The 16,280-nt window shown below is 44.4% G+C and overlaps 1 protein-coding gene and 1 gene segment (V, D, J or C); both read right to left on the reverse strand.

Annotated features, from left to right (window-relative positions):
• Positions 1-2,523: 2,523 nt before the first annotated feature.
• On the reverse strand, positions 2,524-9,528 carry LOC117060482 (trypsin-like). Its single transcript, XM_033172719.1, has 5 exons — positions 9,468-9,528; positions 6,896-7,055; positions 4,916-5,172; positions 3,673-3,809; positions 2,524-2,744 (listed from the first exon to the last, which is right to left on the reverse strand). Exons 1-5 carry the CDS (start codon positions 9,505-9,507, stop codon positions 2,595-2,597), a joined length of 744 nt encoding a protein of 247 aa, XP_033028610.1. The 5' UTR covers positions 9,508-9,528; the 3' UTR covers positions 2,524-2,594.
• Positions 9,529-9,814: 286 nt separating this feature from the next.
• On the reverse strand, positions 9,815-10,637 carry LOC117061124. The segment is given in 2 exon segments: positions 9,815-10,302; positions 10,405-10,637. Coding segments are annotated over 2 exon segments (531 nt in total).
• Between the last annotated feature and the right edge of the window lie 5,643 nt (positions 10,638-16,280).

Below are 16,280 nucleotides of genomic sequence, written 5' to 3' on the forward strand. Positions count from 1 at the left end.
GATCCAGGCTGTAGAGAGACAGATTCATGGAGGATAAGGCTTTGGGATAACTGTGCCCCTGAAGGACCAGGCACACAGTTTGAGGGTCATTTTGGACTCAGAGCTGTCCGTGGAAGCACAGGTCAGTTATGTGTCCAGGGCAGCTGTCTACCAGCTCCATCTGGTACACTGACTGAGACTCTACCTGTCTCGCTAGAGTGGTACATGCTCTGCTTATCTCCCGCTTGAACTACTGCATTGCGCTCTACGTGTGGCTACCTTTGAAGGTGACTCAGAAACCTACAACAAATCCAGAATGTGGCAGCTATTACTGGTGTCCGGGAGTGGCCACTGGGACCATATAACACCGGTCCTAAAGGATCTACACTGGCTCCCAGTATGTTTCCGAGCACAATTCAAAGTGTTGGTGCTGACCTTTAAAGCCCTAAATGACCTTAGCCCAGTATACCTGAAGGAGCGTCTCCACCCACATCGTTCTGCGCAGACACTGAGGTCCATCTCTGAGGGCCTTCGGTTGGTTCCCTCACTGTGAGAAATGAGGTTACATGGAACCAGGCAGAGGGCCTTCTCGGTAGTGGCCCCTCCCTGTGGAACACCCTCCCTTCAGATGTCCAGGAGATAAGGAACTATACAACTTTTAGAAGACATCTGAAGGGCAGCCCTGTATCAGTTTTTAATGTTTGATGTTTAATTATGCTTTTATATTTTTTTTAATCAGTGAGTGATTTTGGCTTTCTTGGGTTCCATGACACTTCAGATGGTGACAGCAGTCACGAAATTAGAAGACGCCTGCTTCTTGGGAGGAAGAAAAGCAATGACAAACCTAGACAGCGTCTTAAAAAGCAGAGAATCACCTTGCGACAAGGGTCCATATACTCAAAGCTATGGTTTTCCCAGTAGTGTTGTATGGAAGTGAGAGCTGGACCATAAAGAAGGCTGATCGTCGAATAATTGATGCTTTTGAATTATGGTGCTGGAGGAGACTCTTGATGAGTCCCATGGACTGCAAGGAAGATTCAAAACCTATCCATTCTCAAGGAAATCGGCCCTGAGTGCTCACTAGAAGGACAGATCCTGAAGTTGAGGCTCCAGTACCTTTGGCCACCTCATGAGAAGAGAAGACTCCCTGGAAAAGACCCTGATGTTGGGAAGAGTGGAGGGCACAAGGAGAAGGGGACAACAGAGGACGAGATGGTTGGACAGTGGAAGCTACCAACATGAGTCTGACCAAACTGCCAGGAGGCAGCGGAAGACAGGAGTGCCTGACATGCTCTGGTCAACAGAGGTTTGACCTGGGAGGCATTCTCAAAGCATCTGGCTATCCAATAATGGCATTGTATATTTGGTGGGGGGATGACCCTAGAAATTAATAAATGGTAGGGATTCCGATGACTTGGGATGTGGAGGAGAAACACAAGCTGCAGAGGAATTCCTGGGCTAGCCTATGCAAAAGGACCTGGCCAAGCGAGGGCCATTAAGAAACAATGCAGGGCCATTGAGGGCCATTTGGCAACGCAGGAGAACTGTCCTTCCCCCCTGCCCTTAGGTGTTAACAGACTGGGGGGTTGGAAGGTTGCCTGGGTAAGTGGGTGAGAGGTGACATGAAAAGAGTTGTATTTAACAAGGTGTGCTGGGAGGAAGAAGTGAGGAAAAAGAAAGAGAGATGCTCTGGACTCTAGCGCTGCCCTGCTGGGGGGAACAAGCCCCTCTGAGATGACCATGCTTTAAGATCTGGACTCCATCTAAATCAGGTTGTAAATATGTGAATAAATCACATTTCCTAAAGCTCCCACAGCCTCCGCCATGTCTTCAATTCTCCAAAGGACCACAGACCCTGGATTAGTGCCTGGTACCCCATGGGCTCTTGCCACTGCTCAGCATTGAAATGGGGAGGCACCTAACTTTTGTAACAATATATTTAAACAGGAGGATTCTCGGTTTTATCCAGTACGCAATTCTTCATTCTTCATTCATTAGACTCGTATTTCTTTCGGTACCTACATGCATTTTTTGTTCTTTGGTTCTTGCTTTTGACTTTAGGGGCGGGTGGGGAAAGTTGCTGCCGCCATGGGGGGGCAGTGATAGCAAAATTGATTTCAGTAGTTAATAGTTGTGGCGGCACTTTTTTTGTGTTAGCTACTATTTCCCCCCTGGAATGTCATGCAATTCATTATGGATAAATAAAATGGCAGCCTCTAAGAGCACCAGCCCCCAAAGCATGGTAAGCTTCACTGCCAACAAATGGACACAAATGGGGCAAGAAATCTACACAACCATTCATTGCCCAATGCATTTATTTTGAAACTCAACCCCATTTGGTTCAATTTCCCGTTCATTCCAAAATGAACTTCCTTCCTTTAACGGGTGTTGTAATAGTTGTGATGTACTGCGTGACAGGAATGTTTAACACAGATGTCCAGTATAAAAAAAACTTCAAAGTACAGAGGGGGGAAATTAGTTCAATTTTGGAACTTTGCTGACTCATGAAAGAAAAAGATGGCTCCATCAAATGATCTGACTTTATTTGTCTGTTGGTGCAACGGTGCTGAATTAACAGAAGAAAAGGCAAATATCCAAAGACTAGGATGGATCTTTCAGTTGGCCGCAATTGTTTCTTGGATCCAGTCCACATAGTTGCAGACCTTGGTGTATACGCCAGGAAAACCTTTCAGAGCACACCCTATGCCCCAAGACACAATTCCTTGGAGCTCTCCGTTGCATACCATGGGTCCACCAGAATCCCCCTGTAAATAAAAGATTTGGGTAGTTAAGAAATGTCTGTTTTTAGTTGGGTACCAACAGTTGGGTGGCGCTGTGGTCTAAACCACTGAGCCTAGGGCTTGCCAATCAGAAGGTTGGAGGTTCCAATCCCCGCGATGGGGTGAGCTCCTGTTGCTTGGTCCCTGCTCCTTCCCACCTAGCAGTTTGAAAGCACGAAGTGCAAGTAGATAAATAGGTACCGCTCCGTCAGGAAGGTAAACAGGTTTCCATGCGCTGCTCTGGTTCGCCAGAAGCAGCTTAGTCATGCTGGCCACATGACCTGGAAGCTGTACGCCGGCTCCTTCGGCCAGTAAAGCAAGATGAGCGCTGCAACCCCCAGAGTCATCAGCAACTGGATCCAATGGTCAGGGATCTCTTTACCTTTACCAATTTATTCATCTGAAGCCTGATTATGGCATTCTAAAGGAGAAAACACCCACACCCACACCCCAATCCTCTGAAGGTCTTCAAGGGGGTTTCATTTTCCCTACTTAGCACTGGAGATGGTTTGAAGCCCTAGGCTCTACTCCACAACAAGCCAATGTTTTCCAGTTTGGATTCAACCTGCCTTCTAGCATGTGTTCTATTTTTAATGTATGGAATCTCATCTTATATTTGTGCAGCTGGTTTTCTTTCCCTGTCTAAGTGAAGAACCTTGCATTTATCCCTATTGGAATTCATTTTATTAGTTTGGTTCCCGTCCTCCAATCTGTTAAGGTCATTTTGAATCCTGATTCTGTCATCTTGCGGCATTGGCTAACCCTCCCCCAGTTTGGGGAAAATGTGACCCACACAGTTCTGCAAATGTGACCCACACAGTTCTTGTAATTAAGGCACAAGTGTAGTAGTAGTAGCAGCAGCAGCAGCATTGTGTCTAGGCAAAAGAGAAAAAGGCACAAAAAGGCATCTCACATCACAGGAATCTTTGCCGCCTTCCAGGTATCCTGCGCATATCATGTTTGGGGTGATTTGCCCCTCCAGGGCATCCTTGCACTCGGCATCACTTAGAACGGGAGCATCCAGGCACTGAAGAAGCTCTGGCAACTTGACTGCCCCAAAACGGAGTGGGGGGGGGGAAGAGGAATTAAGGAATGTTGTTATAAACCAAGAAATTTAGAGAGAAGCAAAAACTACTGAACCACAGCATGACCTGTGATATTGTATAGCATTCCTGGGGCCATACCACTACAGTTTGCAAAGTTCAGGAAATTACATGTTTGAGGTTTGTTTTGTTTTGTTTTTTAAAAAGAACAACCTCCAAAAACTTGCCCCTTCTACTTCTATACTTTGTAGTTTCCCTCATCCCTCCCTGCCCCTTTTTCCTTTTGGGTTGTGTTGGTAAAATGGCAAACTTGCAAGCAGGGACTGCCTCATTTTATTTGACAGTACATAAGCCACCTTACGACTGGACCTGATGGTCAGGGGTCCCTTTACCTTTAAGCCACCTTGGAAGCCCCCCCCCTTTTTTTGACTGAAGGGTGGGGGTACCAATACTCTAAATAACAATCTCATAAGAAATGAGTTTCGACTTAATCTCCCTAACGTGCCACATTTCAATATTCGGGCAGGTTTGTTTCGTACGGAGAAGCATCCAAACGGGCCGTTTCTCCATTTGAAGAATGAAATGGTACATGGGCTGTGGAACAGCCAGGGAGGAAAAGGTTAAGCAGCCCCTGCATGTGCTGTTATAAATTATTATTGTTATTATTATTATTATTATTATTATTATTATTATTATTATTATTAGCAGTAGTATTATTATGACTGCTACTACTAGTGTGGTGTAGTGGTTAAGAGTGGTAGACTCGTAATCTGGTGAACCGGGTTTGCATCTCCGCTCCTCCACATGCAGCTGCTGGGTGACCTTGGGCTAGTCACACTTCTCTGAAGTCTCTCAGCCCCACTCACCTCACAGAGTGTTTGTTGTGGGGGAGGAAGGGAAAGGAGAATGTTAGCCGCTTTGAGACTCCTTCGGGTAGTGATAAAGCGGGATATCAAGTCCAAACTCTTCTTCTTCTACTACCGGTACTACTTCTAAAAGTGCTGAGAGGCTGCTAGATGCACCTCCATGGCAATGTCTAGTTTGGCCGTGGATTCCTGCAGAAAGAAAAGTTGCCCCGTGCGATTTGAATGCATCAAACTCCCCATAACTCACATCCATCACTGAGCGTGTTGCCCCATCCTGAGATCAGGCACTCGGTTCCAGCAGCCACACATTTTGAAGGCAAGGAAATGGCTCGGACGCGGGAGTTCAGGGTGGCAGGGGTAGCCAGCTTGATGAGCATAATGTCGTTGTCTGTGGTAACCGGGTCATATTTGGGATGGGGAATTTGTTTCTCAGCATCAATGAGCTCCTCTGACCCTTCCAGGACATTTATGTTGTATACCCCAAGCCTCACCTGGATGCGGAAACTGAAATATTTGCAACACGTTACAGTGGTGGTTATTAAGTGTATGTTACAGTGTGCAATTCTCAGCCAAAGTCCAAAATTTTTAATCTAAATGAAGCTCTAGAAGGTGATGTGGTTGATTCACGTAGACCATGTACAAAGCGCCAGAAAAACCAGCAGACAAAGTGGAAAGAAGAAGCAGAAGTCCCAGTAAAGGAAGGATTGGATACAAAAACTTATGGAATATGCAGAAATGGCGAAACTTACCAGAAGAATAAGAAATCAAGATAACAAACAAAATTGGAAATCACAAAGGGTACCAGATAAAGAGGATTGGCATTTTAAAATGTTGACATATTACAATTTGGCATCTAAATATGAGGAGTTAAAAGGGATAAGTGAGATAGAGAGAGAGGAAAATTGGAAGTTATTTAAAGAGTATATGAAATTGTATGTTGAGAAGGCCGATCTCTTGGCAGAATGTTAAAGACCCAAATAATTGGCACAAAGGAAAATAATTGGATATAAGAGATAAAAGAGCACGCAGATAGAGTAAAGATTGATATTAATGCCGTAAGGGGGAGGCTGAGAAGCAATATGGGGGGGGGGTGAGGGGAATTAGTGAGGGTGGGGAAAGGGTAGGGAATGTAAATGTGACACATGATTTATGTTTTGTTTATGTAATTTATGTTTGTCTGTGTAATTTTTATGTAATCTCTTGAAAATGTAAAGCTCGAATTTAAAGAAAGTTAATTTTAATTTAAAAAAAGATAACAAACTTTTTATAAAAGAATGGAAATGGTTTATTGAATATTTACAGATAAATTGTAAACAGATAAGAACATTAGCAGGCTTATTGTAATAACCTGCAATTTCACAAGAGTATATATTTACAGCAGGTAATTAAATGAGCAAGTGAAATAAATTTGGATATGCAGAAGATATTAAAAAAAATTAAGGAACTGAAGAAAAAGAGGGAAGGAAGTCAAATTTTGAAATGTTAAATTGATTTGCAAAACTAATGAAATGTATAAACTTGAAAAGTATAAGTAAAAACTTTAAAAAAAGAAAGAAAAAGAAAATCTACAGACAACCTTCCAGGTCATATTTAAGGCCAGGCAGTGATTGAAAAAGGAAGCTCAGGATTGTCGACAACTGTTTAGCAAACGGCAAGGGATATGTGTAGCAAAGCTTTGGAAAGACACAAAAGCTCCCATGAGGAAATGCTGATTGCCCAAACTGTGTAAACTCAACTTTAGGTTAATTTTTTGGTTATCATTGTTATTTTCAAATGCATGGATAACAGTAGTTACATTCATAACTCAATGGAAGTCTTTTATGTCATTTAGGGAAGTTTTTAATATTTGATGTTTTATTCTGTTTTTAATATGTTGGGAGCCAGCCAGAGTGCCTGGGGAGGCCCAGTCGGACGGGTGGGGTATGAATAATAAATTATTATTACTATTATTATTTCATGGTTATGGGGGCACTGACTTGAAAGCTGCAAGCACACACACACACACCCCCTCACAGAAGCCATCACCACAAACATTTGACCCAAGGTTGTTGTGCGGTTATGTCTTTGATCTGTCCTGAGTATCTGCAGCATTTAGATGCCAAGGTACCAATCTCCCTGGTGACGTCCTAGCCCCATCCAAACTTTGTTAGATCTGAAAGAAGGTGCCAGGGAGGGGGAAGCAGAGCCTAAGCAACGCTGATGAAGGATTTGAATGTTCTTTACTCACGACTGGAAGCAGTGAGCAGCTGAGATGACCCATTGACTGCTGATGAGAGAGCCCCCACAGAAGTGATATCCAGCATTCAGAGACACCTGGTAGGGGACTGAGTGCTCCTGGCAGGTGTAGCCTCCCACAATCTTGTCGTCGTCATCAAAGGGGACAGCAGCTGTGACAGCCAAGGACAGTGTCAACCAAGCAAAGTAATGATCACCCTGCTTTGTTCATAAATCTTACTGAACAGAAGCGTCTTGAATCCTTAAGATCATTTTAATTATTTTGCCAATTCGCTGCACACAAAGAACGGCACCACATTTCTTATGGATAAGCCAAAGGCTGGATTGCGTGAATGCTTTAAATCGGGGGTGGGTTTTTTTTGGTGTGTGTGTGTGTGTGTGTGGTGCCCTCCAGATATTTCATTTCATTTCACTTTTAATTTGTGTACTGCCTTTCTAGATTACTATACACAAGGCGCTTTACACGCTGAAGGAACAACAAAATAGATAGCAAAGATTGCACACAGTCTGATCCAATACAAAAAAGTCACAATAACTTTAAAAGAAACAACCTATATCGAATAAAGCAATACTCAATAATCCATTAAAATATAACAGTACAGGTGAAATTCGAAAAAGTAGAATATCGTGGAAAGGTTCATTTCTTTCAGTAATTCAACTTAAAAGGTGAAAATAATATATGAGATAGACTCATGACATGCAAAGCGAGATATGTCAAGCCTTTATTTGTTATAATTGTGATGATTATGGCGTACAGCTCATGAGAACCCCAAATAAACAATTTCAACTTTGGGGTTTTCATCAGCTGGACGCCATAATCATCACAATTATAACAAATAAAGGCTTGACATATCTCACTTTGCATGTCATGAGTCTATCTCATATATTAAACTCCAGTAGCTAATGAAAACAATCGCTTACATAAATGGACTTTTCCACGATATTCTAATTTTTCGAGTTTCATCTGTAAACAGTAAAATTAAATATGAGCAAATAATATTTAGACAGTTTATACTTATCAATTACAATCAAGAATTACTAAACTATAATCATAGTCACAATGCATAAAAATCCCAGAAAGCATACGAAACCATGTAAAAAGATCAAACAGAGAAACAAGGACACACATAAAATTATTTTTTTGAGAATATCTCCGAACTCCTCTCCTCCAAGCTGCTTCTGCTGTTCTCAAATCATGTTCTGGGAAAGGCTCCTAGGGTTGGAGGGTTTTGCAAAGTGGAAAAAGTCACTGCCTGGTAGTCAACAGAAAGTCTCTCTCTCTCTATACTGATGGACTACAGCTCTCATAATCCCTGACTGTGGGTGATACTGGCTGGGGCTGATGGGAGCTGGAGTCCAGCAACATTTTGAGGGCCCTGCATTGCCTAAACTTTTATGAGGCACCGTCACTCCTGAAGCAACTGTGCCATGCTAAAATCCATCTTGATCTTTGTTTTCAGCTGCAGAGCAGAGGCTGCAACAGACGAAGAAGTGCGCATGCACACGGAAGCTCATACCAAGAACAAACTTAGTTGGTCTCTAAGGTGCTACTGGAAGGATTTTTGTTTGTTTGTTTAAACTATTTATCGCTACCATAAGGCTCTACAGTGTACCAAGAACTGAGGTTATTGCCACAGTTTCCTTCGAAACACAACCCTCTTGACGGTAGGTTCGGCTAAGGCAGTGCCTTGCCAAATCATGCAGTGACCCAGGGAACTGAGCGAGGTGCAGGTCATTGCAAAAGAGTGGCGATATGGTGGCTCTAGCTGCCTGTTGTAAATAGCTTTACTATGAACAGTGCTGGCCCAAGACATTTTGGCAGCTGAGGTGAACAACAAAATGGCTTCTCACCGCATCCCCCGGCTAGGGAAGAAGGGGTGAGTGAAAATCTGCATCAGGAACAAGGGGTGGGGGCAAAAAAACTTCATTGGGAACAAGGGTGGGAGGAGACCAGCAGTGCCTCCTATCTCCAAAAGGCCTCTGTAGAGGTGGCATTGGGTATCGGGCTGCCAAGGAGGCAGCAGATGTGGCCTTCAAGGAGCAGGTCACACCCTGAAGACTAGATCTGCTGCCCCGTGGATGCTGCTGCCTGAGGCAGTTGCCTCACCTTGCCTCATGGTTGGTCTGGCCCTGACCATGAAGACCTGTATCTTAGTGCAAACCAACCAACCAACCAACCAACCAACCAACCAACCAACCCAAGAACAGTCTAAAGCTGGGCCTTCCCCCCCCCTGCCAGAATTCACCACAACTCAGTTGCATCGTTTCTCAGATGCACATCATTGCCATTCTAAGAAAACGAAGGAGAAGTTCATGGAGAGTTCCGGCACCTCTTTTGCTAGGGGAAAAAAGCACCAGGCTTAGGGCAGTACAGACAGCTTGCTCCATCTGTTCATATGCTAGCCCTACCACTGCTCACAATTGCGTTATCCTAGCAGGATGACAAATATAACTTCTGGATGGCGTTTGCTGTCTCCAGTGGAGCCTATGATAGAAAATTCATTTTTTAAAAAGTTGTCCTAAGTTCCAAGGTGAGAAAGGTGAAGCAGCATCAAAGGACCCACCCGCTACTCCCAGACAGGTAAGGACCAAGAGGAACTTCATGGTGCCTCTGCCAATGATCACTCTGTCTGCTCAGAGTAAAAAATTGCTGGAGGTTTCATGTCCTAAATAGCTGCTGGCAGGCTTTGTCTGGCTGAACGCCCACCTCCCGAGGTCATCACGACAGCTTTTCACTTCCCAGGATCTCGGGATAATTTGAGCATTTTATCATATGGAAAAGTGATAAAGACATGCTATTTCCAATAATAGAAAATGTAAAATGTAGCCTGAGGGTGCCAGGTCAGCCAACAAACCTGCCTGGCCCTGAACACTGTTTTATAATGTTTATAATGTCCCGAATCCCAACTCCTTAGACGATTCTGGAGCACATGCTTTTGCCTGGGAGTTTCCCATTGCCAGAAGCCCCACAGAGGAACTGGAATCTCACATGGGTCCATACATGGTAAATTGAATCGTACCACCCAAGCACAGTTGCCCACACAGGCAGAGTGATGAGGACACACAGAGGATTTTGTAGGAAGGAGAGGTTACTTTGAACTGCTGTGTCTCTGCTGCTTGCACAGAAATACACAGCTGAATCTTCCGGCTTTGCAGGGGAAATATTCAGGATCAAGCGATCTGCCTTGGGCATATCAGCCGTGAACCGGTCAGAAACATTGCCTACAGGCTGTCGCTTGGCATAATAGTAGTGAAAGAGGAGCTGTAGACCTGGCTCGGCACCCTGGCGGTACCAGAACATGATGTCGTGCAGATATTTTTGTTCGCACTCAATCCGTGCAGTTTTGTCTTCCTGCAGCACCAGGCTCCATGGCTGGGTGATCTCAGCATTTGAGAATCCTGAAAGAGAAAGAGGAAAGCAGAAATTTAAACCTGGGTCTTGGATTAGAATATTAAAAGCCACCTATAAAGCAGAGAACGGGATTCTGATGAAGGACTTACTGAATTTTAAGAAGCACATAGCCACACACCAGTTGATCCACATCTCTGAGCTCTTTGCAAGTGCCGAATGTGGCTTTTATTGTGACTGTAATATATCGGCTTCCTTCCCTGGCACCAACAGTCTGGTTCTGGCTATATGAACACAACAAAGCTCTCTTATAAACAGGAGTTCAGTAGTCCTCCCTGTGCAACCCAAACTGGGGTTGCTAACATGTTTTGTGAAGAATGAGACTCTTAAATTTGTGCAGAGGTAGCCTATCTCAAGATATTCCTCTCTCTCACACCCTCACCCAGTGATGACTAGCAGAGAAGTTTAACCACAGACTTCGGTCTAGGAATTTGAGTTGTCTCTGAGCAGCTGAAGGAAGCTCCACCTACAAGATAGTCTCACCCCCATCTCAAAAAGGACGCTGTAGTCCAGGAAAGGGGAAACAAAAACAATTACCTTTCCTTTTAGGCTAGCCTATGAGGGTTATTATCGTTTTATGTAGTTGTTATGAGATAAGATATATAAGAATTGTGTGGAGAGACAGAAATCCCTCTCTCCTTAACTCTAAAACACAAGGGCCTGATGGAATAAACCGGCTGTAGATTCGGGTCAAAGAAAAGAAAAGATTTCTATGCAAGATACACAAATAACTGTCAGGATGCTGTCAGTGACTCCCAGCTAGTTACCCAGGAAAGTATAAAGACAAGGGAAAGTTTCTTACCGTCCTTTTTTATTTCAATCTTTACAGAGAGAGGCTATAGAAACCAGCCTCTTGGATAATGGCATTGTCCTGAGTGAATCCCCACCCCCCGTCTCTCCCACTTCCTCATTCGTCATGCTCATCATCTCCTCTAGGGGTGCTGCTACATGCCCTCTGTCTTTGAGTTCTTTGCTCTCCTACTTTTAAGGCTCGCCAGGTTCTAGGAGATGGGGGGTCTGGAATGCTTTCTAAAGACACCATGTCAGTCAGCTGCCTTTCTGGTCCTGCCTCCTCCTCTCCCATTATTTCCCAGCTTTCCCCCTCATCTGCCTCTGAGCTGCTATCTCCCTCAAACCCCTGTTGTAAATCTATACTGTCTTCCTCTTCCTCCTCCCTGGAAGGGTCAGGATGGGGAGGTGGTCTCCACCATTCCTCTTCTGCCCAGTCCCTGACATCACCCCCCCTCCAGAGCCTTCCTCCTCCCAACCCAGTGGTTTCGGTCAGTTGGGGTGGCGTGTATGGAACACCCTTTGCAAATCTGGAGCATGGACATGTTCTGTTTACTCCCGTGATCTTTCTTCAAGGCTATACCCCTTCCACACAATCAGATATTTCAACTTCTCTCTTCGCATCCTGGAGTCTAGAATTTGTTCTGCTTCATACTCTTCCTCTACTTCTACCATGATGGGAGGCGGAAGTGCTTGTCTAGGTGTCTAGTAAGGGTGTGCAGGCATGATGGGCAACAAGACTAATCTGTGGAAGACGGGGTGAATCTTCATAGGTACAGGCAACTGAAGCCAGGGTGGATTCCTGTTATAGCTTCTGGGATTGACGAGGCATGTGAGCCTTACCTGTCCTTAGCCTACTCCAGCTGAGGAATCACACAACTGCTCCCCAAGCTAGCAAGCCCTACCTGGGCTGTGGGTCCTTGCCTTCCTTCCCTCTGAACTGATAGCTGTTAGTTCTGGAATCCTGAGGTCAGGGGTGGTACGTCCCATTTTGCCACTTGAGGCAAAACAGGAAGTGCCACCCTGCTCTGCCACACCACAACCCCACCACTACCTGTGGAACACTCACTACCACTTAGCCACCTGCCGGTGGCGCTGCAGCTGTGCTGGCTTTGGTCCCTGAAAGAGCTTGCAAGATCTCTCCCAAATCTCAAGAGATATTTTGCTCTCCTAGACATATTTTAAGACTTTGATGAGATCTCGCAAGATCTTGCAGGAAATCAGCAGGAAATCACCTATCTGTTTACCTGTAAGCACACACCTTTAATTTTTTTTTAAAAAATACAAGTTTCTCAATCTACCAGATTTGCACAAAACAGCAGTGTGTTTGTGCGTGATTGTGTGTTGCTCCAAGAAAGGAAAGCTGAGGTCCCTGGGTAGTTGTTTACATGTACACATACACCTTTTGTGATCTACCATGCTTGCACAAAAGAGCAGTCCAGAAATAAAAATAAGCGATGCCTCACTTGATGTAAAAATTGGGGTTTGGGTTTTGTTACCCAACTCCCCAGTGGGACTGTGAGTCCCCCTAAGTCCATGATCAGTCAGAGAAAAATAAGTGTTAGAAATGTAAAGAGAAAGAAGGTTCTTTTTATCATTTGTGGTGGTCTTGTTAAAGCTTACTGGGAAATGATATATAATGAATTGAAAAAGATTTTAAAATAATGTTTGTAAAAGAACCAAAAGCCCTGCTTTTAGGAATTATAGGGACAAAACTACCCAAACTGTATAGAAATTTATTCATGTGTGTAACTACAGTGGCAAGAATGTTACTTGCCCAAAAATGGAAAGAAGAAGTCTCAGCAAAAGGAGAATGGATACAAAAACTTATGGAATATGCAGAAATGGCGAAACTTACCGGAAAAATAAGAAATCAAGATAACAAACTTTTAAATAAAAGAATGGAAATGGTTTATTGAATATTTACAAATAAATTGTAAACAGATAAGAACATTGGCAGGATTGTTGTAATAACCTGCAGTGTTATAAGAGTATATATTTAAAGGAGATGAATAAATGAGCAAATTAATTTGGATATGCAGAAAATATTATAAATAAATTTAAGGAACCGCAGAAAGAGGGGAAAGGAAGTCAAGTTTTGAAATGTTCAAATGATTGTAAAGTTATTGAAATGTATAAAATTGAAAATCACAAATAATGCTGCTGGCCATAAGCCCATACCCTCCAACATTTCTCCGATGAAAATAGGGGCATCCTAAGGAAAAGTGGAGCATTCTGGGATCAAATCAGAAACAGGACGGCTTCTGTAAATCCAGAACTGTCTGTGGAAAATAGGCACATGTGCAGGGTCCATAAGCCCATAGTGGCAACTAGTGCTGCTGTTTCTCATTGTCTTATGAAACAGGACTCTGTAAGTGGCTGGTGTGTGTGTGTGTGTGTGTGTGGCATAGAGGGCAGGAAGCGGAGTATTGGCAGAGTTGCAGTGTTTATGTGCAGCTGTGAGGCAGAGAGCTCTCGCTGTGCCTTTACTGGCTGCGCAAAAATACACGGCTGAATCTGCAGTTTGTTCCGGAGTGATGGACAGGGAAGCATGTGTCACATTTGTCGATTCTATCCTGTATTTCTCTGTAACCGGCTCCTCCATAGACACAGATCCATGTACGGAATAGCCGATGAGCTTCAGCTGCTTGTCTGCACGGTTGCTCTCCTGCCGATACCAAAGGATAGTTGTGTAGGTGTTGTCATTGTGGGAACACTCGATGCTTGTTTTGGCCCCCTTCCGGCCAAATTTGAACTGTTGCTTCTGTGTCACGGTGACTCCACTGCAGAAACCTGCAAAAGACCTCAGGAGTGAACAAGGACCCCAAACAGGGGAGCTTGCTCAGCTTTACATGTCACAGTTTGGCTCCTAACTTTGCTTTTCTGTTTCCAAAAGGAAGAAACTGCCCTTTCCCTCAACTAAATCCCACCTCATATTTGCACTGAGTGCTCGCATTCAGCAGAGAACGGCCTGTGGAATTTCAAAAGCAGGAGGGGATGAAGTGGCAGCGAATGGCCCATCAGCTTACCCCAGTTCTTTCCCATCAATTCCTTTATCCCCTTCTTTCCAGTCCTCATACATAGAACCATAGAGTTGTAGAGTTGAAAGGGACCCTAAGGGTCATCTAGTCCAACCCCCTGCAATGCCCGAATCTTTAACCCAACGTGGGGCTCGAACCTGATACCCTGAGATTAAGGGTCTCATGCTCTACAGGCTGTGTTATCCCCATAATCTCCTCCTCCCCACTAGCATGCCACCCACCCTTGTGGTGCACTTTATGTTCCCCATAGGAATGAAGCGCAGCCATTCTTTGGGCAGAAAAAAATTAGGGGATTAATACAAATCAGCCCAAGCGCTAAGATCTTCAGCAGAGGTTGAGGTCTAGCGGTGTGGAGACCTGCAGAAATCCATCTTGCTGCAACACAGAAAAGGGCCTTCCCTGTGGTGGTGCCTGTTTTATGTAATTATCTGCCTTCAGAGATATGACAAGAACCAACTCTTAAGTAAATACTGTACATTCAGTGCTTTTTTTCCTTTTAAAAAAATGTTTAGGGGTACTCTCATTTTCCTACTCATATTGAAATACTGCCCCTCAATGAGGCCAAACTTAGATTCACAAAATGTTTAGGGGTATGCGCCCCCCCCAGAAAAAAGCACTGAATACATTATATATGTTCAAATATATTATGAATGAAAGAAAGAAAGAGAAAGAGAGAGCTATGGGACACCTCTTCTGCCCAGGACCCCTTTAGATTCGCTGTGCCTCTCCCTCTCATTTCCCCATCCTGGCCCTCCTCCTTTCTCCAATCTCTGCCTGTTTCTCTTCTCAGTTGCAAATACCACATTGCTTGCAGGGTGCCATTTTTATCTCATTGCCTACTCTCTTGGTACATCTCCCCTAAAGCGCTCCAGTCTGTGCAGCTGGGTTCTTTCTTCCTTCCTTTTACAGTTGTGGAAGCCTTTGGAAAGGACTTATCCTGCCTGTGGGAGAGATTCTCCTACCTGCCAACAGCTGCAAGCCAACACCCAGCGCTTTCCACCACATGGTCTCTGCTGCAAGGCAGTTGCTGCCTCCGAGCATCGAAGAAGAGTTAAAGAGGAGGTTCTCTTGAGTGCACCTCATTGGTGGCAGGAACTGATTCTGAGACCTTCCTGCCAAGGAGGTGGAGCAGCTGGGGACCTGCTGAAAAAGAGGAGCTCATCTCTTTGAAGATAGCATTATCTTAAAATGATAGGTTAATTCAGCAGTAAAAACAACAACGAATCAGCTAGTCAAATCTGAATGAATTAGCAGCTAGGGATGTCAGAGGAATCCACTGAATGCAGACTATCAAGATAATTTCCTCCTCTGACGTGCTTGCTGTGAAAGCCACAGCGAAACGCTATTATAGCATGTATACATATTATGGATAATAGCTATATCAATTGCTTTGCAAATTCATTGATGTATACAGGTGCCTCTTCGCTTTTCTTGTTTCTGAAGTGTTGTTTGTTGCCTAAGCTAGCCTATTTTCACATTGTTTGGGACGCGGGTGGCGCTGTGGGTTAAACCACAGAGCCTAGGGCTTGCCGATCAGAAGGTCGGCAGTTTGAATCCCCGTGACGGGGTGAGTTCCCGTTGCTCAGTCCCAGCTCCTGCCCACTTAGCAGTTTGAAAGCACGTCAAAGTGCAAGTAGATAAATAGGTACCGCTTCGGTGGGAAGGTAAACAGCTTTTCCGTGCGCTGCTCTGGTTCGCCAGAAGCGGCTTAGTCATGCTGGCCACATGACCCAGAAGCTGTACGCCAGCTCCCTCGGCCAATAAAGCGAGATGAGAGCCGCAAGCCCAGAGTCGTCCGCAACTGGACCTAATGGTCAGGGGTCCCTTTACCTTTTGTGGCTTTCAGACCCTCCAAGTGTCCCTCTTTTCCAGGGACAGTCCCGGATTTACAGAAGCTATCCTGGTTTCTGATTTGATCCCAGAATGTCCCACTTTCCCTTAGGTCGTCCCTATTTTCATTGGAGAAATGTTGGAGAGTATGGAGTCATGCAAACCCCCGAGCCAAGGAGATAAGTAACTATACAAGCTTTAGAAGACATCAGAAGGCAGCTCCTTATAGGGAAGATTTTTAAAAATGTTTTATGTTTTTATATATGTTGGAAGCAGCCCAAAGTGGCTGGGTCAAGTCGGTCAGATGG

This window comes from Lacerta agilis, chromosome 16 (genome assembly GCF_009819535.1).
Source record: "Lacerta agilis isolate rLacAgi1 chromosome 16, rLacAgi1.pri, whole genome shotgun sequence".
NCBI lineage: Eukaryota > Metazoa > Chordata > Lepidosauria > Squamata > Lacertidae > Lacerta > Lacerta agilis.